Source organism: Bos grunniens, chromosome 6 (genome assembly GCF_055505025.1).
Source record: "Bos grunniens cultivar Pamir isolate PY7600 chromosome 6, Bosgru_T2T1.0, whole genome shotgun sequence".
Taxonomy (NCBI): domain Eukaryota; kingdom Metazoa; phylum Chordata; class Mammalia; order Artiodactyla; family Bovidae; genus Bos; species Bos grunniens.
In genome coordinates, this window is record NC_141170.1 from 51,670,819 (window position 1) to 51,698,368 (window position 27,550).

General features: G+C 37.0%; 1 protein-coding gene across 4 annotated transcripts in view; it reads left to right on the forward strand.

Moving 5' to 3' along the window:
- Positions 1–27,550, forward strand: part of TXK (TXK tyrosine kinase) — a 60,293-nt gene that overhangs the window by 17,363 nt on the left and 15,380 nt on the right. For 3 of the 4 annotated variants that reach the window (XM_086405875.1, XM_086405874.1, XM_086405872.1), the window contains 8 exons: positions 973–1,027; positions 2,033–2,135; positions 2,833–3,038; positions 6,851–6,916; positions 13,527–13,581; positions 22,194–22,273; positions 23,195–23,322; positions 26,871–26,945. In XM_086405875.1, coding sequence (XP_086262001.1) covers positions 23,199–23,322; positions 26,871–26,945 — 199 coding nt within the window. In that variant the 5' untranslated portion in view covers positions 973–1,027; positions 2,033–2,135; positions 2,833–3,038; ... (2 more) ...; positions 22,194–22,273; positions 23,195–23,198. Of the gene's footprint in view, positions 1–761; positions 1,028–2,032; positions 2,136–2,832; positions 3,039–6,850; positions 6,917–13,526; positions 13,582–22,193; positions 22,274–23,194; positions 23,323–26,870; positions 26,946–27,550 lie in introns of those variants that run through there. The other variant, XM_086405873.1, reaches the window with a different exon arrangement.

A 27,550-nucleotide genomic window follows, 5' to 3' on the forward strand; every position in this document is an offset into this window, starting at 1 on the left:
AGATAGGAAAACAATGACTTAGAGAAGTAAAGGGACTTATTCCTGATATAGTCAGCACCCCACCCACCTCCAGCTAGAATTCATATGCAGCCCTTTCTAACCTCAAATGAGGTTAGACTAATGCTAATGCTCATGTCTAATGTACTCTGCTTTCTTAATAATATTTCATTTTCAGGGGCCAGTATGAGAAAGAGTTGCTGTGAAATGTAGGTTCTGTGCACATAAAACAGCTTTTGATATATTCAGAATTTATTTATGGTTTGAAAATAGGCAAATAATCTAACAAATAAAGATTAAGCTTGACAAAAGAAGTGTAAGAATGACCCAGATTTAATAAAGCACTAAGTAGTTAGTGCTTTCTTTAAATATTCATTTGTTTGAACCTAATCCATAGAAAGTTTGAGATCCAAAAAGGTAAGTGTATTTTTATACACAAAATATAAAAATAGAATAAACATGCTAAGTTATATTATTACATAATATATTACATAATATTATAAATATATTTAGTATATTTATATTACTTTATATAAATATATTTTAAAATATATTTGAAGAAATGTAATGGACCTAATTTAAAATCCCTGCTAGCAGATTCCCTAGGGAACATTGTTTTCAGAATCATATTCTTTGGTACATTTGTCAGCCGACATCAGCCCTTATCAATGTAAAGTGAATACACTGGTCATTTTTCATCCACTGACTGAGGAAATGCATGAAACCAGACCCAGAGATAAGAGCCTGAGAAGGGAAACCACAGTGGCCAGGGTACCAGTAACTTATTTTCGTGTTAGTGACAATCTTTCATCTTCTACTAGTGAAGAAGGGCAGGGTAAAGGTTTGCATGTGTAGGAAACTTTCTATTACCCATGCCCTCAGAGATTTCCTCCTCTGGAATAGTGCCAGCAGCCTCCTCTTTCCAATATCATGGATTCATGGCTTTCTAACAGTTGAAAATGATCTGCTTTTCAGATAACACCATCCAGTCGATTTTCTGCTGCTGCTGTTGCTGTTCCGTGCAGAAGCGGTAAGTCTGAGGGCAACTTCTTGGGTGGAATCTCCATGTTTCTTTGAATCTGCTGTTCATCTGCCTGGGAAACTCCTCCCATTTTTTCCCTACTGAATGGCCATTCATTTAAAGCTAGCGATAGGTCATGTGCCAGGTCCATGGTCCTTTCTCGATCCTCTTGGACTTAATTGCTCCTTCCATTGTGTTCCCAGAGCATGCGGCCTGGTTCTCTATTTGATTTTTGTTTCATGTGTGCTATTTATGTGTCTGTGTCTCATTCTGTAATTTTTACCTTTTAAGGGCAAGAATCCTGTCTTATTTGAGGTTCTCCCTGAAACTACCAATGTGTTTTATACTCTGGTGCCCAGTAAATGATGGATAAAGATAAAAATCCAGGGTGCCATGATAATAGTAACAGCCAGCATTTAATGGGAGTCCTGTATGTCAGACTGTATTAAACAGTTTACTTTTTTTAGCTCTTAGTAACTCTCAAAACCACCCTTTTTATTTGTTTGTTTTTACAATCCCCATTATACAGATGAAGAAACGCAGGCCTAGGGAGGTTACGTTGCCCAAGGCCACACTATAAAAATGGTAGATCTGGGATCCAAACTCATGTTCTTAATCGTTACACCATGTCTACTTTTTAACAATAGATGCTTTCAAATGAGGCGATGCATGTGAAATGTGAAACACTGCCTGACACAGAAAGGTCTTCATTATCGTGATTTAACTGTATGCCCTTAATAGTCACCAGACTCTGTGTTGCCCGTGTGACATGTATTTTCTCAATTTTATTATTCATAGCAACTCTATATGCTCTTAGTGTCTCTAGTCCTAGATTAAAAAAAGTAAAATAAAGTTCTGAGAGGTCCCAGAGTACCTTGCCCAAGGAAATGGAGTTAGGAAGTCTTCTAAATAAAAAATAGGAAGAAGACTTCACTACTAGCTTGTTTATAGTCTAGTGGATTTATAGCTAAGAGTAAAATAATCCTTTGTAACGTGATTATTTTTCAATGACAGGCAAGTGAGGACACAAATAAGCCTTAGCAAAGATGAAGAACTTTCAGAAAAATACACACAGCGTCGCAGACCGTGGTTCAGTGACTTGCCAAGTAAGAAGCAAGTGAGTATCATTTTGAAGGGGGAGAAGGGGTAGAGGAAGGTGGCATTTTTAGGGTCTGTGCTTCTTGAGGTACCGTTTGCTACCCTGCCCAGAACCTAATGTCATGCTTGGCACATAATAAGTTTTCAATAAACTTTTAGTGAATCAACAGCCTAGAAGAAAGGGAAAGAAAATAAGACCAGTTAAAATGGCCTATTCTGTAATATTTTGGCAGAATTTGAAATTGGGGAAAAAATGCCTTCTGGCTATCACCATTTTGAGGCCAGGATTAATTTTCAGTTCAGTGTTAGAAAATAAATTTTCTTGGGAAGTTGATAAGCCCAAACACAAGCTTACAGCATATTAAAGGGAAAAGCTTTTTTTTTCCTCTCTCTCTCTTTTTCTAAAGGAGAAAAATCCTTAAAGTGAAATTATTACGGAGAAAATAACATTTTAAGAATTATGACATGAAAATATTCAGTGCCATGCTGGCAAGAGAATTTGTGATCTTGAGAATTTACAAAATGATGAGTGTGTTGCTGGATCTGAAAATTGTTTTGTAGTTAGTCATTTCCTATGTTTATACCACCCAGGCTTCTGCTTTACTGCAGCTAGCTGGGAGAAACAAGGCGGCAGGCAGATGCTCTCTACCCTTATTCTTTTTTAGCTCAGATCACTTAAACAATAGTACCACGACTCATTCCTTAATTTTTTACAGTCCAACAGGGGCCATGGGCAACCATCAAAACGCAAGCCACTGCCTCCCCTCCCACCCTCTGAGGTTTCTGAAGAGAAGATCCATGTTAAGGCACTGTACGATTTCCTGCCCAGAGAGCCCTATGATCTAGCTTTAAAGAGAGCAGAGGAATACCTTATCTTGGAGAAGTATGATCCTCACTGGTGGAAGGCAAGAGACCGCTTGGGGTAAGACTGGTGGTTTGTCTTTACCAAATCTTTCCTCTTTTAGTCCCTACAGACTTCCGAAGTGTGAAATAGACTCCATTTAGTTTATTAGAGAAACAGACTCTGTTTATTTTCTCAAGGTTTATAACTCTCCCTTGTAAATGAAACAGAAGCTGTTCCCACACCTCTCCGTCTGTATGAATGGGCATTATAATGCTGTGATTTCAGGCAGACTCTCCAAACTAGGTACATGTGGCTTTATAGCCTGATGTAGCCACACACTGCTGTGTGTTTTGGGGCAAATTACTTACCCTCTCTGTTTCCTTTCCCTCCTTCCTTTCTCCCTCCCTCCTTCCCTTCCTTCCTCCCTTTTCCCTTTCTTTCTTTCTTCTCAGATATAGCCACCAGGGAAGTCTCTAAAATTGACATAGAACATTATATTAGCTGCAGGTGTACAACATAATGATTTGCTCTTCGTATTTATTGTGAAATAATCACTACAAGTCTAGTTAACATTCGGCAGCATACATAGTTACAATTTTTTTTCCCTTGTGATGGGAACTTTTATGATTTACTGTCTTAGCAATCAGACATGCAATATGGTACTATTTTTCACTTTTAATGCTTTTTAACTTTTTTAAATTATGAAACTAAGGTAACACATTTACAGGAGACTTGGAAAATATAGAACAAAGTTACATATAGTTCTATTATATATATTATAATTTTTTAAAAGTAGGTAAATTAAGATGTTTAGTTAGAGTTTCAATATCAAACTCTTAAAAAGTAATAGAATGAATATACAGAGAAGTAGAAGGATATAGTAGACCTGAAAAGCACTATGAATCAATTCAACATAATATAAATTTATACAACTTTCACACAACAGTAGGATACAAACTCTATTCAAGTTCCTATGGACAATAAAAAGAACTAAAAAGGCTCTTGATGAAAATGAAAGAGGAGAGTGAAAAAGTTGGCTTAAAACTCAACATTCAGAAAACTAAGATCATGGCATCCGGTCCCATCACTTCATGGCCAGTAGATGGGGAAACAATGGAAACAGTGAGAGACTATATTTTTGGGCTCCAAAATCACTGCAGATGGTGACTTCTGCCATGAAATTAAAAGACACTTGCTCCTTGGAAGAAAAGCTATGACCAATCTAGACAGCATATTAAAAAGCAGAGACATTACTTTCCCAACAAAGATCCGCCTAGTCAAAGCTATGGTTTTTTCAGTAGTCCTGTATGGATATGTGAGAGTTGGACTCTAAAGAAAGCTGAGTGCTGAAGAATTGATGCTTTTGAACTGTGGTGTTGGAGAAGACTCTTGAGAGTCCCTTGGACTGCAAGGAGATCCAACCAGTCAATCCTAAAGGAAATCAGTCCTGAATATTCATTGGAAGGACTAATGCTGAAGCTGAAACTCCAATACTTTAGCCACCTGATTCGAAGAACTGACTCATTGGAAAAGACCCTGATGCTGGAAGAGATTGAAGGTGGGAGGAGAAGGGGACGACAGAGGATGAGATGGTTGGATGGCATCCCTGACTTGATGGACATGAGTTTTAGCAAGCTCCGGGAGTTGGTGATGGACAGGGAAGCCTGGCGTGCTGCAGTCCATGGGGTTGCAAAGAGTCCGACACGACTGAGCTACTGAACTGAACTGAATTGATAAGACAATAAACTAGGAGACACTGGAACATATTCAGGGACATAAGACTGGGTGCAAAAATTTCATGGTCTAAATGTATTGAAATCTTACAGAAGTCTGTTCTGTTATCACTGTAGAATTAAAACATGCAATACAGTACTATTAACTCGACACCATTCTATACATCATATCCCCAAGCCTCATTTATTGTGTCACTGGAAGTTTATACCTTTTGATCCTCTTCGCCCATTTTATCGCCCTGCAACCACCCTTGCCTCTGGCAGCCACCAGTGTATTCTTTGTCCTTTGAGCTTGTTTTGTTTCAATTTTTCATTTTTTTTTTTAAAGATTTCACATGTAAGTGAGACCACATGGTTTTTCTTTATTTCACTTAGTATAATGCTGTCAAGGTCCGTCTATGTTGTTGCAAATGACAAAATTTTTTTTTATGGGTGAATAATATTTCATATCTTGGCTGTTATAAATAGTGTTACAGTGAACATGGGGGTGCAGGTATCTTTTTAAGTTAGTGTTTTCATTTTCTTCAGATAAATACCCAGAGGTGGAATTGCTGGATCATATGATAGTTCTGTTTTTAATGAATTTTATTTGTAAATAAGCATAATACTAGTTTCTACCATACAAGTTCTTCTTCTAATTTATGCTTTTTTTTTTTCGCAATTTGAATTTTTTTTTTCCATTAAGCTCTAAGATAGAAACAGAAACAGTGTCTTACTCATTTTCATATTTCTACAATGACTAGTTTTGGAAGTAAACATTGCAGTAGTTTCTGAATGAAATTAGAAAAAATGGCCCTGGGATACAAAGGGCCTTTGTATCGGTTCTTTGTACTGGTTGCGATAGATTGTTAATTCTAGACTGGAGTCCTGGGTAGAAAAGAATTCTGAGGAGTATGTCTACTTTCAGGGAGAGAATTCTGGCCTTGATTTCTGATCCTTGTCAAGATTTTGAGGTTATAAGTATCTAAGCGTTATAGGTATCTAAGGTATAAGTATCTAAGGTATAAGGTTATAAGTATCTAAGTACATACAAATCTCTTTCTTTATGTTTTCTTAATGATTTGGCTCTTTTACCAGTTCTTCATTAAGACTCAACATATGCTGGAGGCTTTTCAGCGGGTAGAGAGGAATGATGTCCCAGTGATCATATGAGTTAGTAGGTTCAGGGCTGTATAATTAACTACCCTTGCAGGTGGTGTGTTGTCATGACTCAGACTTAAATAGCACCAATTTTTAACTTCAAAGTTAATAAGTGAATATAGGTTTAAAAAAAATAATATTCAAACATGATAAATAGTGCCCAAATTCTGCTTTGCCACACCTCCAAACCCAGACTCTTTCCCAAAAGTAAGCACCATTATCCATTTAGTGATTCATTTCAATGATCTTCCTGTCCAGATTGCTTTCAATGCACTTTCTTGGATGTATTAAAAATATGGTATTGTCTGAAGATTTAATTTACTTAAATCTGACTAGACTTTATGCATTGCTCTGCAACTTGCTTGTATTCCTCAATAATATGTCTTGGAGATCTTTCATGATTTTAAATTTCAGATTTTGTTGGTGAAGTTATAGGAAAAGAAAAACTCCTCCCCTGCTGATAAGTGTGAAAATTGTTGCCCTTCGACAGCAATTTGCTGTATCTACTGAAAAGAACCGCTTAATCAGCAACCCGGCAATTCCCCCACTTTGTATCTGTCTTAGAGAAATACTCTTACTTGTGCACAAGAAGGCATATTCAAGTATTTCTGTACAGCTTTGTTGTAATGGAGGCATGGCTAAACTAGGATATCTATTCTGTGGGATGCTCTGCAGCAATGAAAAAGAATTACGTCAATATCTTTGTAGTTGGTATGTTTTTAATCTAGTCACTATGATGTCCCAGTGATCATGTTAAGTGGCCCTTTTCCTATTTGCAAAGATATCTGTGTCAGAAAACATCTTAAACTACTAATGTTAAACATCAGAAACTTAGTATTTGTTGTGCAAAGATTTTAGTTGAATGTTGAAATGAAAAAAAGTTTTTTCTTCTCTCGACAATTTAATTAGTCAAATGAATTTGATTTTCCTCTGCATCCCTGAGGTTTTTTAAAGGGATCTTCGCCACAATAATACCACAGATGTGTCAAAATTTTGATTTTTGCTTTGTGTTTGTAGGAATGAAGGCTTAATTCCAAGCAACTATGTGACCGAAAACAAACCAACTAATTTAGAAATATATGAGTAAGTGTCCTCCAAAATATGTCCCATGGTTAATCTATAAAAATCAGGTACATTTGGGTAACTTATTAGTATACATACTGTTTTGGGTCTGAAAAGGGAAAAGAAAGTAACACATTTGGAAGCTTTAGCTTAGATTTTTGATCTTAATAATGGCTGATTCAGAAACTTCTTTTTCTTAAAATTACTTTTTTTTTGTTTTGTATGGCCAATTAAAGAAAATTTTAACAGTGACTACAAGAAACCAAACACTCATCTTGCACTTGTTTTACTGCATGTCCTAAGTGGAAAAGTTATTATTTTAAAAATGGGGACTTCCCTGGTGGTCCAGTGGTTAAGACTCTACACTTCTACTGCAGGAGGCATGGGTTCCATCCTTGGTTGGGGAACTAAGATGTTCTATGCTGTGCAGCTTGACCAAAAATAAAAAATAAAAATAAAAAGTGACATCAGTTGTTCATTAATTAAGTTAGACTTAATATACAGACATATTACTATAGTTTGACTCATGTTTTGAAGTGTTTAGAAATCACTGAAGATGAGAAATAGGCTAATGCTATAGTTCAGAAGAACTTTTGATATGTTCACTAGAGTTTTGCTTAGAAATGCATTCTTTTTACAATATATTAATGGATTTAGAAGATAAAACATAAGCAAGCACTATTTAACCCCTCAATCTGCAGATCAGAAAATAAGGTTGAGATATTAATGTATAGATAGAGAGTGACAGGGCTAGGAGTGGTCCTTGTTGTACAGTTACCAAGTCATGTCTGACTCTTTGGGAGCCCTGGGATTGCAGCTTGGCAGGCTTCCCTGTCCCTCACCATCTCCTGGACTTTGCCCAAGTTCATGTCCATGAATTGGTAATCCATCCTCTGTTGCCTCTGTTGCCTCCTTCTCCTCCTGCCTTCAATCTTTCCCAGCATCACGGTCTTTTCCAATGAATCAGCTGTTTGCATCAGGTGGCCAAAGTATTGGAGTTTCAGCTTCGGCATCACTCCTTCCAAAGAGTATTCTGGGTTGGTTTCCTAGTCTTTTATAAATTTAGGTTTGCAGTTTGAGCACTTGAGTGCCCTCCCCTGGCTTAGATACTGGTTTTGCAATTAGCATATGTTCTAGTAGGTTGTATTAGGTGATGTGAGTTGAGGCATTAGAACAGGTACCTGCCTGAGAACCAGGCAAATTAAAAGAGAACTCAGCCTTGGACTGCCTTGCTGCTTATTGAAGCCCATTTGTAGGCCAGACTCAGCATGCCTGCCTGCCTGCCAAGTCGCTTCAGTCATGTCTGAGTCTGTGTGACCCCATGAACTTTAGCCCACCAAGCTCCTCTGTCCATGGGATTCTCTAGGCAAGAATACTGTAGTGCGTTGCCATGCCCTCCTCCAGGGGATCTTCCCAACCCAGGGATAGAACCTGCGTCTATTATATCTCTTGCGTTGGCAGGCAGGTTCTTTACCACTAGTGCCACCTGGGAAACTCCAGACTCAGCACATCCGTCACTGAAAACACCCATAACCTTACCAGACCTTTCTGCTGTCTGTTTCCATTCTCCTCAAGTCTCTGTCCTCAGCTCCATCACAGTGTCTCTTCTCTCTTCCTCTCCTTTGCTTAGCTTGTCATAACCCCTCTCTTGATCTGTGTCATTTAGCTCTACCCTGAAATTCCTTCTCCACTCAAAGCCCCCAGGTGGCTGACCCCGCCTTCCTTAGCAAATAGCCCCACAACTCTCTACAGTTGCTCAGGCATGCCCCATGCATGGAGTTGGGGGTGGGAGTAGGCAGGGGGGTGTGGTGGGGGAGAGGAACTCACCACTAGCCCCAGCTGAAGCTGCTCAGCACAAACAGGTCTCTTTGAACTCTTTGAAGGCCAGGTCAGGGAAAATTTTGTTTGAAAATCTCCTGCTAAGAAAAACCAGAAAAATAAGATGGTTTTATCACCATATTCTAACTTCAGTTTGGATTTTCCTGGAAATTAAAGGAGACCTGTGTGAAGGTACCTAACACAGTGCCTGGTGGTTAGCAAGTGGATGCTCAGTAATCAGCAGGGCTACTTTTCTTCCTTCTGTTATGAATTGATGTGCTTGTTGCTTCCCCTGTTTAGACCAGGCTTAGCGTCTGGCTTTAACAACTTGTTTATACTGCAGATACTGGATCACAAATTAAACCACTCTGATCATCTCATTTCCTTAGCCTGGATTTATGTTTCTGTAAGCCTTCTTTTATAATGACTTTAATTATGAAAAGACCAATTTTAAATTTTATTATGGTTTCAAGAAGGTTATTAAAATATAGATCATCAATATAAATCACTAAAATTGATCAACCACTTACTATGCACCAAGCACCATTCTACTGACTGTACAGAAACTACTGTCCCACATTGAAGTGCAGTAGTACGGGCTTAGAAATCAGAGAAATCTGGGTTCAAATCCTGGCATCCCTCTTGACTAATGGTTCAGCTCTGAGCAAAGTTACCTAATGCCGTTAAATCTCTGAATGATCTGAACCCTGGGGACAATAATGCCTGTCTCATTCGGTACATAGTAGCTCTTCAATACATTCTAGAAGTTATGACTATTTCCTTGAACTGTGAAACAAGAAAGACATTGACAGCTTTGTCCACCTTGCCTAGTATAACTGGTACACTACATTCAGAGTTACTTCAGTCCTCCACTTAATTTGTTTGATCTTTATCATTATGTACTTAGGATAATGTTAGATGTTAGCTGTTGTAAGCAGTGGAAACACAATATGGAATACACAGAAGGAGTCCTGGTTTTCATGGAACTTACAGCTTCACAAGGAAATAGACATTAAGCAACCCTGAATTCACAAATACATCATTTTAAATTGTGGTGTTATGAAGGAGTAGTATGGGGCATGGGAAGGAAACAAGAGGGGAGGGAATATAATTTAAATGAGCATGTTGAGTGAGGAAGACCTTTCTGAGGATGTGACTTGAGGCCTAAAGGAGAAAGGAAGGAGATAGGGGGCTGATGGAAGAAGGAATGCTGTCCACGTGGGCTTCTGACATCTCTGGGGAACCTTTATACAGAGAAATGTTTATGGCTACTTTGGTTTGAAATTAATATCCAAATTATCAACATTACAATGAAAAAACTTTGTTTTCAGTAAGCCTTCAAATTGAACTTTAAAATCTTGATATACTATTTATAAATCTAAAAAACAAGAACAATTACCTAAATGTATACTCGACATAAAAATATCCTTAAACAATCCATCCTACTTACAAACTCAGTTAATTAAGTTTCCTGAAACATTTAACTTGCATTAATAAACTGAATAAATTCAGTTTTCTTTATAAAGGACATGCCTGACCCGTCAAATTTGCAATTGTAATAGTCCCTTGTACGTCCTTACATGATCCTGGAAATGTAATAAATTAAACATAAATGTTTAATTAAACATAATGTGAATTGAGTTATTTTAACCATGTGAATATCATTTTAAAAATTAGTTATTCTCAAACTTCAAATATCAAGTTGAAGTGTGAAGTGAAAGTCACTCAGTTGTGTCCAACTCTTTACAGTCCACGGAATTCTCTAGGCCAGAATACTGGAGTGGGTAGCCTTTCCCTTACTCTGGAGGATCTTCCCATCCCAGGGATCAAACCCAGGTCTCAGGGAAGCCCAAGAATACTGGAGTGGGTAGCCTATCCCTTTTCCAGCAGATCTTTCCCACCCAGGAATTGAACTGGTGTCTCCTGCATTGCAGAGGGATTCTTTATCAACTGAGCTATCAGAGGCTTCCCTTGTGGCTCAGCTGGTAAACAAGTTGAAGATTAGTTATAAATCTTCAAGCAAAGACAAAAAATCTGATATGCCAGATTCTCTTAAAATTTTTGATACTTTAAGTAGCAGACATTGATTATCCTGAGCTATGAATGTGACTTACCTCATTTTCTCTACACTAAATGCTTAAATCTTCTCAGGGTCAGAAAGTCACCAAGTGAAGCAAATTAACCTTCTCAGATCTAATAGGGTTTCCAGGTCTAAAACTCAAAGCCACAATACTGTTCTTTATTGATTAGACATCTAAGACTGGCGCATGGGAGGCTTACATATAAGTTCCATATGTGATGGTTGTAGTCAACCACAGTTAGATGTAGTAGATTTTAAAAAATGTATTAATAGAATCCCCACCCCAATCCTGTGTATTGGGGGTTCTACTGACATCATTCAATGTTAGTTTTATAATCAGTATTGTCTCAGTAAAGAAGTTGCAGCCTTACCTATTTGAAATAAAACAAAACAAAAAACTCTTCTACCTTTTATCATCTGACTTAAATAGTTGAAATTCTGAAATACCATGCCTCAACCTCCTCTAAATTACATTTATCCTTTTTCTGCCTTTTACTTATCATTATCATAATGCAGATGGAATTCTGCCTTATTTTAATTGATCTTAAATTCATCATATACTTCTATCTGGTTCTTTTGTTACTTTTTTGAAGTCATTCTGAGAATGACTTCCACACGGATGGATTTTTAATTTATATTTAATCACAATATATTTTATTTATCACTATAATAAATAAATACAAAGCAACAAAATTAATACCAACATGACAGCAGGTAAAGAAACATTATTTAGAAAAAAATCAGTTTATGTTAATTCCTCCCTTTTTGAGTGTCATTATGCAGTCTTCTCTTTTCACAACTTCAGTCTCTTTCAGTGAGCTATAATCATTAGTCTCTTTTTAGACCCATATTTCATAACTTAGCCAGTATGGGGGCCTCTTTAAACTGGTCCCCTTGAATTTAACTCTGCCTCATTTATTTTGAAAGAATTTCTTCTTTCTACAACAAGAGGTCTCAGACTCATCTTGAAATTCCCTCCCACAATAAGAATATTCATTAACAAGTATTGAATGATAGGCACAGTTTAAATTCACAGTTACTCTTGTTCCCATTAGCAATAGGTAGTTATATGACTTTGACTAGAATCATCTGTAATCATCTCCTGTTCTCTGTGGTTCATCTTTTTAAAAGACCATTTTCAATTGAAGCGCATTAATATTTTAAAAACCTGGCCATGCTAGTTAGTGGCAGCTTTCTACTATAGAAAGTAGAAAGACTTCCCCTAACCTCTACTATAGAAGGTTAGGGGAAGTCCACATGAGGAGATAGGTTCCATTGTCCCAGGCAGGTATGAGTCTTATTCAGCCACCACTGGACTCCCTCACTTGACTTAATGCCTGGTTATACACACACCCTTTCTTCCGCTGTCCACAAAAATAGTATTTCTGGTAATATTAGATTAACCTCTTTTTAAAATCTTGTTTTGAAATGAAAGTGTTTCCATTTTTCTTTTCCTCTCCATTGTTCTATTGTCACTTCCTCTCTCTTTCCTGTACAACATTTGCTTACTGCTTAGGTGCTGTCACATCAAACCATTTGTTTATTTTTTTTTTAATAAAATTTTTATTAAAGATTTTTTATGTGGACCATTTAAAAAGAAATCTTTACTGAATTTGTTACAATATTGCTTCTGTTTTGTTTTTGGTCTTTTGTCCCTGAGGTATGTGAGATCTTAGCTCCCAGATCAAGGATCAAACCCACACACCCCTTGTATTGGAAGATGAAGTTTTAACCACTGAACTTCCAGGGAGGTCCCAAAACCATATGTTTAAATTACAGTGTTCATTAATTATGATTACTGTGTGAACGTCTGATATTTTAAGGTCATTTAATGACGTGTTTCATGCAGAGACAACAGGAAGGCTGGAGGCAGAAAAGGGCTTGGTGAATTTCAGCCAGGAAAGAAATCCAATGTGATGGAAGTTTAGTGAGTGAGGGCAGAATGAGGAGAATATGAGGCCCAGGAGGGTGTGGGTGGGGTGATTAGTATACTGGTTGTTCCATTTACTCTAGTAAATTACTGAGTTTACTACAAGGTGACATACTTTGGAGCTTCCCAGGTGGCTCTGTGGTAAAGAATTCACCTGCCAATGCAGGAGATGTGAGTCAACCCCTGACTGGGGAAGATCCCTGGGAGAAGGAAATGTCAACCCACTCCAGTATTCTTGCCTGGGAAATCCCAAGGACGGAGTAGTCTGGTGAGCTATGGGGTTGCAAAAGAGTTGGACATGACTTAGCAACTAAACAGCAACAACAACATATTTAGGAGAATCAGATGAGTCAGTATGAGTTTTAAGTTTGGAAAGGTAACAGCACATGTAAAAGCATGCAAATAAGATATTCCTGAGGGGAAAGAAATGTGTATGTTTTAGTTGGGTTTAACCAAAGCTCAGGAAAGTGTTTATCGAAGATGATGGCTTTTTAACCACACACATTTCATGGAAATTTTCAGGAAGTTAAACCATTCAAAATTAAGTGTGTTAAACCAAGTGTGTTTCAGAAAGTTGAATTGAAATATGGTAGAAAAATGAGATACTGGCTTGCAATTAATATAACTGTGTTAAAAAATCAATTGATATATTATTATAGTACATGATTGTTTATGTGAATTAATCAGTCCATTTATAAAATTAGTTCTGGAGTGTGTTTTTTAAAATAAAGGAAATGGAACAGGTATTTTTCTGGAAATAAATGATATATAACACTTAAAAATTATTTTTATTGCTTTTACAGGTGGTACCATAGGAATATTACTAGAAATCAGGCAGAACGTCTTTTGAGACAAGAGGTAATTTATTCATGAGTCATTTTGTGGATAGTTTCAAAATTTCTGAGAGAGGTGAATTATAAATACTCAGCTAAAAATGTTTTATTACTTCCTGATTTTTTTTTTAGTTCTAAAATATTATTACAACTTCACTGCTACTACATTTTGTATTAAAATAGATTAATTTATATCAAATCATGTTTTCCATTGATTTTCACCACAATTTCACATATCTTTCTCCTGAAATGATTTCATCTCTAACATACCAAAACTGCTTCATTCACTCCAAAGTGCATTCTGCCAGAAGGGTCTCTTTGAATTGCCTGTATACGTTTGCATCAATGTCAGTCCAATAGATTCTCTGTCCTCCTGAGCTTAGCTTAGACTCGTAAAAAGCACAGATACAGAAAAATACATGCAGCTGCACTTTCATTCTTTGGGAACAAAAGGAAGAGTGGAGCAGCCAAAATATCAAACTTAGATCAAAACTGCTCATTTAGGTCAAAACAAAACAAAACTGAGTGTAGTTTAAATTTCCAACTGACGGTAAGTATCAGCTGTGGGTAAATGCATAGTCAAAACTAGAAAGTAGCTGAGAAGTATGCATGTCATTATGACCTGATGTTGGATGTTGAGGAAATCTAGTAATATGAGTGAGAAAAAAATCAGTTCTGTAACTCAAAACTCAGTGCCAGTAATGACCTATGACACAGGGAAGATGCAGTTAGTATTTGGGGGATAGGCTGAGTACGAGGAACACAGACCTCTCAGGGGCTGGTGGGGATGGAGGTTGGAGGTCTGGCCCGGTCTCATTGGCTACAAGGAAAGGGAACATGACAGCAAATGTGATATCTGCCTGGCATGGTGACATTATATATTGGTTCAGAACGGACAAGGAAGATGTAGTGATAAGCAGACAGAACTGAAGAAAGGAAGTGGACAATTCGGTCCACAGAAAGCAAGCTTGTCACAGGCAATATGGCCCGAATCACTGGGCTGGGCGGGTTCTACATGAGGTTCTGCATCTGAGAGGAAGCCAGAACAGGGTGAGAATCTGACCTCCCTACCAAGAGTAGAATGGGGCATTTTGTAGCAAAACCTCCATACCCACAACCCAGATATCACAAATAGTAGCACTGATCATAACATTCTTTAATAAAATAAGACATTACAGAAACTGTTGAGGCCCACCCTCTCCCTTATCTTTTTGGTCCTCACTTCTCAGAGGCAACCACAATAGAGGAGCATGTTCCCATTTTGTCCATGGGTTTATACTTTTATCACATGTATGTGTATAAACAACCTATAGTGCTATTTTATGTGTTTTAATATTTGATGTCAAGGAGAGCACATATATGTTGATTTTTTAACCAAACATTGTATTTTCCTTTTAATTCATAGGCATATAGGATCAACACATACCTTCAAGTATTGTGTACTATTTCATTATGATTATATAAAAATGTATCAATTTTACTATAGATAAACATTCTAATCATTTCTAATTTTTTTGCTCTTACAAACAGTGCTGCAAAGAACATCCTTGTGCATGTCATCTTTTATACAAGGGCAAGGGGTTCTTTGAATTACACTCCAAAATGGAATCATCTGGTCAGAGGATATGTGCAGATTTAACATTACTAGATACTGTGTATTCAAATCAGGATTCAGTACTTAGACCAATTTATACTCTTACAGGGAGTGAAAAAGCTGATTTCCTACATGGGCTTTTCTCATGGCTCAGATGGTAAGGGATCTGAGATTCGATCCCTGGGTTGGGAAGATCCCCTGGAGGAAGGCATGGCAACTTATTCCAGTATTCTTGCCTGGAAAATCTCATGGGCAGAGGAGCCTGGCAGGCTACAATCCATGGGGTTGCAAAGAGTCAGATACGACTGAGTGATTAACACTCACTCATATTCTTACTAACAGTGGGTAGTTTCATATTTTTCCCCCAATTCATTGAGTGAAAAATTCTGTATTTTAAAATGTACATTTCTTTGGTAAACAGTTCAATTGAAGTAACTTTCCATTTGTCTTTGACCAGTTGTCCTACTTCTGCTGTTACATGCCTGTTAATATCCTTTGCTCATTTTTCTATAATGTGTTTGGTTTTTTTTATACTGATCAATATGTATTGTACTTAAGAAATATATTCCTAATACCAATCTTTCGGCATTATGTGTTACAATGATATTTTTTGGATTTCTGGCTTTCTGTAAACTTTAGACTATTGTATACAAAAATTTTTAAATGTTAATGTCAAATCCCTCAATATTTTCCTTTATGATATCTGCTTTTTGTTTTTATTTAAGAGATTCCTCTCTTTTCCGAGGTAATAAAGGAATTTTATATTTTTCATTAAATGTTTTAAAGATGTGCTTTCACATTTAGGTCTTTAATCTGTCTGAAGAATGTATGTATGATGTTTTAAATACACACATATTTTTCCTATATATCTTAAAATATTTGTGTAATTTACATATTTTCCAATTTTTATTTTTAAAATTATGCCTGGCTTAAATTTCATTTGGTTATGAGTCATTTAAAATATATATTGCTAGTTTGGCTATCCTCAATTTAGCATTTTTCCTGTTAAGTTCAAAGTGAGCCCGGCTTCTAATTTTCTGTTCTCTTTGTCTGGTTTTGGTATAAATGTTATCCTAGCATCATAAAATGAGTTGGAATGTGGGGTTTTTAATCTCTTTTTCTAGTCTCTGAAATTGTTTATATCAGATAGATGTTATTTGAAGGTTAAAGTTTCATAAAATAGTCTGGCAAAGACCACATCTACCCTTTTAAGAAAGAGAAAAAAATACATAACTCCCTTCTTCACTTTGACCACTTTGAGTAAGTAAATGGAAGTTTTGAAGAAACCATTTGCTGTACACTCATCATGGATTATAATTAAGCTCTCGTTTTGACTAGCCTGTTGACCATACCGTGAGTTTTTGTACATTCCAGTTACATAGATGTTCCCTTGAGATTTTGGTGAAATTTAAGGGAGGCAGAAATCTGCATTTGCAGTAAAAAAATGATTGGTCTGTTTTTCATAGTTAAGGGGCATGTGGCTATTTTCATACTAATTTTGATATCATATGCATTCTTTTCATGATTTTATTCTGCCACTATAAACATATCAACAAAAAAGTTGTTTCCAAACTGCAGTTTTTAAAACCTGGGCTTTATTAATAGTAGCAATTTTGAATATGTAAGGTTAGAAGCTGCAATAATCAAGCACTAGGTGGCACCCAGTTATCTTAACATTGGAGATATTGATACAGTTGTCAATTTTTTAAACTTACTTATTTTTAAAAGTTTTATTAGAGGATAGTTGCTTTACAATGTTGTGTTAGTTTCTGCTGTACAGCAAAGTACATTTTACTGTTTTAAACAATGAAGGTTTCTCTGGCTAGTCTCCCTTTTTAAGAAACTTTCTGAAAATATATGTTTTGTCTGTATGAACTTCAGAATTACTTTGCCTTGTTTAAGAAACCTTCCTGTTGTTTGCATTAAATTTAAAGATTAATTTAGGGAAAATTATTTGTGCATTACAAATCAGTGTGGTTTGGGGACCAGTTTGTTCCAGGACGTATATATTAGTTATTCACATAGAAAAAAATCAAAATTAGACCCAAGCCTCAAGCAAAAATTGATATTAGATGGATGAAAAACCTAATTAGAAAAAGCAAATGCTTTTGTATTTTTCAGGAGAATTTAAAGGTTTTCTTCATTTAACTTTTGCACATGTATTTTTAAAATTATATTAAAATAATTTATCTTTTTGTTTCTATTATAAATGGGCATATCTTTTTATTTTTACTTTTGAAATCTCTTGATTTCTATGAATTAATTTTGTAACTGATGACTTTGATGAATTCAAAATTTTTTTTTTTTTTATAGATAAGAAGTGGATTTATTTAGAGAGAGACACACTCCACAGAGAGAGTATGGGCCATCACAGAAGGCGAGTGTGGCTCAAATATTTTTTTGTAGTAGTTTTTCAGTTGATGCTCTTAGGTTTAGGTATGTAATCTTAGCAGTAGCAAACAGATTATTTCAACCCTCTTTTACAATTTTAATTCAGGGTTCTAATTTCTGCCTCATTTAATGGCACTGGCTAGTTTCTCAGAACAGTTTTAAATACCGCTGCTGACAGTGGCCATTTCTTTTTTCCTAATTTTAGTTAGAATGATTTCCACATAAAGCACGATGCTTGACTTGGGACCAAAGTAAATAAGGGCTATTGTGTTAATATACATATATTCCCATTTTATAAAGAATAAAAAAACCTTGATAATAGAAATTGAAATTAAGTGCTTCTTCAACATCTATGGAAATTTTCGTGCGATTTTTCTTCTCAGATCTATTACATGTTGAATCATATTAATACAATTCTTAATGTTACATTACTTTTACATTCTTATATGTAATCCCTCTTGGTTATGGTGTATTATTCTTTTGTTGTGCTGCTGGATTCGGTTTGTTAGTATTTAGTTAGGGTTTTTCGGAGAAGGCGATGGCACCCCACTCCAGTACTCTTGCCTGGAAAATCCCATGGATGGAGGAGCCTGGTAGGCTGTAGTCCATGGGGTCGCTAAGACTCGGACACGACTGAGCGACTTCACTTTCACTTTTCACTTTCCTGAATTGGAGAAGGAAATGGCAACCCACTCCAGTGTTCTTGCCTGGAGAATCCCAGGGACAGGGGAGCTTGGTGGGCTTCTGAAGTCTATGGGGTCGCACAGAGTCGGGCACGACTGAAGCGATGCAGCGGCAGCAGCAGCAGCAGTTAGGGTTTTTGCTTTGATACGAGTGAAGACTGGTTGGTAGTTTTCCCTTTTGTGCACAATCTTTGCTATGTTATGGTATGGATATTGAGCCTACTTTGTATGATCTGGAAGATTTTTTCTTTTCATAAGCTCTGGAATTATTTAATTGATCTATCTACCTTTTTTTAAAGATTTAGTAACATCACAGTGCAATGTAGTGCTTTTTAATGTTGAAGCCCTTATAAAACCTTATCTGCTTTTCAATTTATTAGGTCCATTAGATTTCTAGCTTTTCTGGAATCAATTTTAACAAATTTTATGTTTTTCTAGCTAATTATCCATTTTATTCAAGTTTTCAAATATATTACATAGAGCCAAGAAGATCCTTTAATTTTTTTCTGAATCCTTGTGACATTTTTAATAGATTTCCTCCACTATTTATTAATTAGGTTAACTAGTAGGTTAACTAGTAGGTTACCTATTTTATGGTTTTCCCCTAGACAGCCAGACTTTGAATGTAATTACTATCTATATTATACTTTTGTTTTTGTAATTTGTTATTTTCTGATTTTGCCTTTATTCTTTTCTTCTGCTTTACCTGAGTTTATTTTATAATTCTTAACCTACTTGAGTTGGATATGTTTATTTTGTATTCTTCTCATTTATTGATATAATAAGACTGTGAATTTATTTCTGAGTATTGCGTGAACTATATAGCAGAGGTCCTAATAAGTAGTGTGTCCGTATTCTAGATTTTTTCATTTGTACTTGAATCTCCTTTTTTATTGAAACACGGTTGACTTACAATATTGTATTAGTTTCAGGTGTACTACATAGTGATTTGATATTTGCATGCATTATGAAATGATCACTGTAAATCTAGTCACCATCTGTCCCCATACCGGAGAAGGCAATATCAACCCACTCCAGTACTCTTGCCTGGAAAATCCCATGGACGGAGGAGCCTGGTAGGCTGCAGTCCATGGGGACGTGAAGAGTCGGACCCGACTGAATGACTTCCCTTTCACTTTTCACCTCATGCGTTGGAGAAGGAAATGGCAACTGACTCCAGTGTTCTTGCCTGGAGAATCCCAGGGATGGCGTAGCCTCGTGGGCTGCCGTCTCTGAGGTTGCACAGAGTTGGACACGACTGAAGCGACTTAGCAGCAGCAGCAGCAGTCCCCATACAAAATTACTACAATATTATTGACCACATTCTTATGTTGTATATTACATCCCTGTGGCTTATTTATTTTCTAACAGGAGGTTTGTAATTCAATCCCCTTCACCTAGTTCATGCTCCCTACCACCGCCTCCCATTGGGCAACCACCCATTTGTTCTCTGTATCTATGAGTCTGTTTTTGTTTTGTTTGCTTTGCTTTTTAGATTACACATATAGGTGAGATCATATGGTATATGTCCTTCTTGTTGTCTGGTTTATTTCACTTAGCATAATACCCTCTAGGTCTGTCCATATTGTCACAAATGGCAAGATTTCATTATTTTTTATGGCTAAGTAATATTCCATTGTATATATATATACCACATCTTCTTTAGCCATTCATCTATCCATGAATACTTAGGTTGCTTCCATATCTTGACTATTGTAAATAATGCTGCTATGAACATATATCTTTTCAAATTAATGTTTTTGTTTTCTTTGGGTGAATACCCAGAAGTAGAATTGCTGGACCATGTGGTAGTTCTATTTGAGGAATCTTCATGCTATTTTCCATAGTGGCTGTACCAATTTGTAATCCCACAGAGTACACAAGGGTTCTCTTTTCTCCACATCCTTGGCAACACTTGTCTCTTTGATGACAGCCTTTCTAACAGGTGTGAGGTGATATCTCAAGGTGGTTTTGATTTGCATTTCCCTGATAATTAGTGGTGTTGAGCATCTTTTCACAGGTCTGTTTGCCATCTATATGCCTTCTTTGGAAAAATGTCTTTTCAGGTCCTCAGCCCATTTTTAAACAGAATTGTTTGTTTTTTAATGTTGAGTTGTATGAGTTCTTTGTATATTTTAGGTACTAACCCCTGATCAGATATATCTTTTGTAAATATCTATTCCCATTCAGTAAGCTGCCTTTTCATTTTGTTGATCATTTCTTTCACTATGTAGAAGCTTTTTAGTTTAATGTTGTCTTGTTCATTTTTGCTTGTTTCCTTTGCTTTGTTTCCATTTTTCCTTGTCTTCCTTTTGAGAAGACAAATCCAAAAAACATGTAGATAAGACCAACGTCAGAGAGCATACTGCCCATGTTCTTTCCTAGGACTTTGATGGTTTCAGGTCTTACATTTAAGTCTTTAATCCACTTTGAGTTTATTTTGGTACATTGTGGGAGAAAGTAGGCCAGTTTGATTCCTTTGCACATGGCTGTCCAGTTTTCCCATTGCAGTTTATTGAAAAGGCTGTCTTTCTCCCATTGTGTATTCTTGCCCTTTTTTTGTCACAGATTATTTGACCATATAAGCATGGGTTTATTTCTGGGCTCTTTACTGTACCACTGGTTAAAAAGCCTTGTCTCTTGGTAAGCATCTGGAAGGAGGAGACAATGTATTATGTTCCTCTTGAGGGGTCACATCATGCTGTTAGGGTTGTGCAGTTCTCACCAGTACTTCATAAACGTAAATGTTCATGAGTTTGACAAGATCTGAGATATTTTCCTCTGCATGAATGTAAGCAAACTTAATAGAGGTAAAGATTTATTTAGAAAATAATATCAAACAAACCAAACCAAGCAGTCCAAGCTTCAAGTTTATTTAAAAGCAGTTTCAAAGAATGTCAAAAGTGTTAGTTGCTAAGTCCTGCCTGACTCTTTGCGACCCCATGAACCATAGCCTGCCAGACTCCTCTGTCCTTGGGATTTTCCAGGCAAGAATACTGGAATGGGTTGCCATTCCCTTCTCCAGGGAATCTTCCTGACCCAGGGATCAAACCCAGGTCTCTCACATTGCAGGCAGATTCTTTACCATCTGAGCCACCAGGGAAGCCCAAAGAATGTCATTGGGGATCCAATTGATAATGAAAACATCAAACTTACTACAATATTCTCCCCTCTTGCCATGTCTCCCTCTGTGTCTCCTATGTCCCTGCATGCATGCATGCTAAGTCATTTCACTTGTATACAACTCTGCAACCCCATGGACTGTAGCCCACCAGGCTCCTTTGTCCATAGGGTTCTCCAGGCAAGAATATTGGCGTGGGTTGCCACGCCCTTCTCCAGAGGATCTTCCCGACCCAGGGATCGAATCTGCATCTCTTGTGTCTCCTGCATCGGCAGGCGGGTTCTTTACCAGTAGTGCCACCTGGGAAGCCTGTATCCTTAGAGCAAACAAAATGGTTCTCCTTGCTCTTCCCTCAAGACTTCTCCAAGTCTATTCTCTTTCCATCTGCATCATGAACTGGTCTTTTTTCCCCATTCCTCAGCTTCCCAGATGTATTTCTCCCTGCCTCCCTCACCCCCACTTGCCATATTGTTTCTTTTCCTGTAAAGAAAAATCCTGTCCATCTGTCTCAGAGTTCTTCTTATTCATCAGCTCTTTTATCTATTACTTAATCAGTATATAAAAATAACTAAATGGTGGGGTACAAGGTTGTCAAATGAAGTATTAGAAAAAATCATGAGCGAAGTTTTAAAATGCTCGCACATTGCAGATTCTTATCCCAATTTTATTTTATTTTATAGGTATGACATCTAAATCTGTAAGAATTTAAAAGATAAGATTGTGTGTACTTATAAAAACAGTATCATCCTTCTATAGTAAGTCAGTATAGCTTTAGTTTTCATTATGGAGATATTTGTCTTTCTTCCAAATAAGGAATAAACATGTACAATGAATGAATTGTTTTGCAGTCTAAAGAAGGTGCATTTATTGTCAGAGATTCAAGACATTTGGGATCCTACACCATTTCTGTGTTTATAAGAGATAAGAGGTAAGCAATTGTGATTTTGGTCACTTTAGAAATAACAGTCACTGGGATAGTCATTGTTAAGGAGACACCATCGCATAGAGAATGGAAGTGAGAGCCTAACATAGAAAATTGCTGGCCTGGATGTTGGGACAACTAATTGGTTCCAATTTTATCCCCTAAGAAGCTCTGTGTGTGATATTAAATATAAGTTACTTACACTCTCTCGTCTCCTTTTCTCAAGTATCAGGTAAGGAGATTTGATTAGTTGTAGCACACACTGCTGATGCTTTCCTCATATCCCTTGTTTAACCCCAGGGTTTACCTACAGAGAGCTCTCTTGTCTGCAGAAAGCTTCCTGTTTCTTTCTTCCTGAGAATGTTCTTTGCCTACGGGTTCTCGTGGTGGGCTAGAAGTGACTAAGAACATTGTAGGAGTGACCCTCCATCCATGTGAAATAAGGGATAAATTCCTCAGCTTCTTTGCACTTTAGTGGGACAACTCCGAGGTGTGTTCCACATTTCTCTCATGGCTTCCTAAAGGGTTTAAGTCCCACTTGCCCATAACAAACCTGCTCATCAAGACACCCTATGCTGGTTTTCCTCTTTTCTTTGTCTCACATCTCTCACAGTGCATTTGTTTACTCATTGGACTGATACCTGATTCAGTAGATACTTATAAGTGTCCATTACGAGCTGTACGTTTTTGAACACTAGACGTTACCTAGACATCTTTGGCTGAAGTTATATTTGAATCTAAGACCCTAATACCATAGCTGTGGAACTTTCCTAGCAATGGTGAGCCACCTGTTTATTGTAATCCTATCTACTTTTCAGTGTGTAGTGAGGATACAAGGTTTTAAAGTCGAGTCCTGTTGCTTAATGATTGACTTGGTTCCAAAGTGATCTTTTGCTTGTTTACGAACTCACATTTTATTGGTTGTAGAGATATGGAGGCTACCATCAAGCATTATCAAATTAAAAGGAATGACTCAGGACAGTGGTATGTGGCTGAAAGACACCTGTTTCAATCAATCCCCGAGTTGATCTGGTATCACCAGCACAATGCAGCTGGTAAGTTGGAAAATTCAGGCTGGGAAACTTGGGGAGCCAGGCCCCAGGCAGGTTATGTGTCTTTGGTCAGACATTTAACAGGAGCAAATGTCCCCGTAGAAATGTTTAAGAGCTTGAAATACAACCTGTCTTCTGAGAAGTTCTCCTCCTCAGGAGAGGTGGAAATGTTTTTTTGTTTTTCTAGTCAGAGGGGCAAGAGGTAGGTTGATTTTCCACATTTCTGCCAGTTTAGAAGAAAGATACATGACAAAGATTCAAAAGGCCATTTAGTCACTACACGTTTGTTCTTGAAATTTACATGGCGCTAAATGTAATAAAATTTCAAATGTCTTAAAGAATCATGCTTTTTTTCCTTTGCCCCTATAAATTTGCTCTCTAGACAGTTACAGTAGAAAATTACCCTTAAATGTCTCATTCTCTGTATTTCCTGTTTGGAGAGCAGGCATAGTCTTTCACAGTTATAATCTGACTTAAGTATACCATATCAGAGTCATATTTAACCCCCTCCTCTTGCTGTTATTTGCAATAATGGCTACTTTTGCAAACCTATCATCTGTGGAAAGATGTAAGATTCCAGAAAGTTCCATCACAATTACAATCGCAGCTCTGACCTTCAGCCCTCATTCAGTCTATCCTGGACTACTCTGAGTCCAAGGGGAATCTCTTTACCTCAACATTATAGAATTGGGAACCCAGTGCAACTTTCATACTGTTTTGATTTCTTGATGCGCAGTACTTTTTAAGATTTTTCTCATGAAAAGTTGTGTTGACAAAAAGATTCCCTTTTGGAAAGCAGTCAATTTTCCATTACACTGGTTTTTTATATCAGGAATAAATCCATGGAAATTTTATGCACTCATGGGCTGAGTCCACCTGGATATTCCTGGTGGTCACTGGGCATTTGGTTAGAGAGGAAGTGGCAACGTGTTTGAGTGAGGCCAGTGAGGACGTATCTGTGGCCAGAGATGGAAACCCTTAGAATCAGATCAGGTCTGAGTTTTCTTCTTCACACTCTTCTTTCCTCTTCCTTCAAAGAAGAAATTTAAGAAACTGAGTGTTTGTGGTGGTGAGGTTAAAAAAAGTACTGAGGCAGATCAGGATGTGCTAACCTAAAAAGATGTTAGTGAAAAATTGTTTCATAAAGGAAAAAAAAAAGTGCAAAACAGTATATTTATAGCCTCACTTTTGTAGAGTAATACACATTCACACAGACATGTGTGCCTAGGAAAATTCTGTTAAAGTTTAGATAATAATTTTTAAACTAATAAGATGATAACAGACTATAAACTGTTAATGTTTACCTCTGCGGAAGGAGACTGAGGGTAAGGAAAATTTTATTTTCTGCTTTGTAGATTGCCCTAGGGATTTTTAAATTACAATATACATATATAAATTATTCTTACAGTGTGTGAAATACCATACAGATAATTTTTAAAATTAAAGTTAGATCAAACAATAATAAGATGAAAGATAGGAGTTGAAAACTAATAACTATGGCTGTTGTTAGAGAGAAAAGAAAGTAGAAAAGAGATAAGACAAAGAGGAAGAAAAATGATAAGAGGAAAGGCACAGGATCCAGAAACAACTAGTATTTATTGAAGACTTACTTTGGGGCAGACCCTATTTATGTCTATTTATTTATTTAATCCTCAGAGAAATCCGATGAGGTTGATACTGTTGACATCTCCATCTCACAGGTGAGGAAACTCAGGCGTAAGTTGTGCTCAAGGTCACACCATTAATAGGTATTTGAGCCAAGATTTGAAACCACAGAAATCTATGAAACCACTGGAGTCATTCAACCCACTGGTTCCACAGTCTGTGTTTAATGCCTGCTGTCTTTTCCAGAAAGAAGTAAATTAGATTTTTGGAGAGACCATTTTAGAAGAGGCTTGAAACCCATGACTAGCCCATCTACTTTTTGACTTCTGGTCATTTTAGCTCATAACAATCCATTTCCTTACCAGAAGTAAGGACAGTGCAAAGAGAGTGACAGACTTTTTTTGTTTCTATCAGAGAGATACACTGTCACTAAACTATTGGTTCATTTCAGTTCAGTTCAGTCGCTCAGTTGTGTCTGACTCTTTGCGACCCCATGAATCGCAGCACGCCAGGCCTCCCTGTCCATCACCAACTCCCGGAGTTCACTCAGACTCACGTCCATCGAGTCAGTGATGCCATCCAGCCATCTCATCCTCTGTCGTCCCCTTCTCCTCCTGCCCCCAATCCCTCCCAGCATCAGAGTCTTTTCCAATGAGTCAACTCTTCGCATGAGGTGGCCAAAGTACTGGAGTTTCCGCTTTAGCATCATTCCTTCCAAAGAAATCCCAGGGCTGATCTCCTTCAGAATGGACTGGTTGGATCTCTTTGCAGTCCAAGGGACTCTCAAGAGTCTTCTCCAACACCACAGTTCAAAAGCATCAATTCTTCGGCGCTCAGCTTTCTTCACAGTCCAACTCTCACATCCATACATGACCACAGGAAAAACCATAGCCTTGACTAGACGGACCTTTGTTGAAACTGTTGGTAGTAATTCACAAAATAAAAATATTTGCAAACAAAAACTTTGAATTCAGAGGGAAGTGTTAGGGTGTTAAAGCAATTCCTCTTGTGTTTTTTATTTGGATTATGTGTTATGGAGTCCCAACTCAATGAGGGCTCTAACTCCAACTAGGTCTTCAGAGTCACTAGTAGGCATGTGCTTTCTTCTGTTCAAATTTCTACCATTCTCCTCAAAACCCTCTTTCCAGTATTACCCACTGCCCATCAGCAAATTGCCTCTCTACTTCACTAAGAAAATTGAAGTCTAAGAGGTATAAGCTATGTATAAAATAAGCTACAAGGATATATTGTACAACATAGAGAGTTACAGCCAATATTTTATGACTATAAATGCAGTATAACCTTGGAAAATTGTGAAACACCTTATTGTACAGCTGTGACTTATATAATATTGTGCAGCTGTGACTTATATAATATTGTGGATCAACTATATTCTGTTTTAAAAAATTAAAAGAACATCAAAGTCACCAAACATGAGCTATCTCAATCTCATCCTTTTGCTTGCCATGCTCTTACCCTCATCTCACTCCCTCCAGCATACAGCATATTTTTCTATAGTGAAATCTTGGAAATAATTTTAAGGTCGATTTATAGTCATTGATGTACATCGATTATATGTTGAGTGTAAGAAGCTTATAGCAAAACATTTCCATTTCCATGAAACATACAGATGTGTATATATGTTCAAATATAGAGATTTTTGCAAAGATGGTCACAAAAATGATAACAAAGTATCTCTGGATACTAAGATTTTGTAAGGGACCTTTTCATTTTTGTATTTTCTTGGCTTCTTTAACTTGTGTTCAATGAGCATATACTATATTATGAAAAGTCTTTTTCAAATAGGAAAAATAACCAAACAGACTAGCTGTAGAATACTTTCTCTGGCTGATCTGTTTAGGGAATGGTTCCATCTTCTGGTATATTTGGCTTTTTCTCTTGTACCAGGAACTAGAATTGAAATGCTGGTTTCTCTTTCTCCCCAGGACTCATGTCCCGTCTCCGTTACCCAGTTGGTCTGATGGGCAGTTGTTTGCCGGCCACAGCTGGTTTTAGTTATGGTAAAGTATGCATGTGTGCTCAAGTAAAAATCAAACCAGTAAAGAGTCTACCCCAAGTTTTCTCTATGTTCTTTAAATTCTCAGCTCTTTTGAGATGTCTGTCTTGAAAAATGTTTTCTCCTCAACGTTTAAATTTCCTTTCTGAGATTTAAATGCATCTCATAAGGGCATTTAAACTTTGGGGGGAAATATTTCACTTTTCCTTCAAATTTCATTACACATTATTTGGAACCTGTTTGATAAATTCCAATTCTTTTTATCTGAATGATTGGGTTGTTGCTCTCTGGTTATGTGGGTGACTGGTAAATGACTTCTTCCCAATGGGATCTACTAAAATAAACTGCTTAATCTGTCCTTTTCACCTTTTCAAATAGAACTTGGGTGAAGTTTGAACTATTTTCTAGTGAATGTGGTAGTTATGAATCTATAAGAATAAATAAGAGCCAAAGAATCTTTCTTTCTAATTTGGTGATATTTTATTTCCTTAAATTTATCTCACTATGGGGACTAAGAATATGCTTAAAAAAAAAACAACAAAACACAATTATTGTGTAGCAGGTACCCAGGACTCAGTCTCTGAATTGGGATGGAAAAGTGATTCCAGA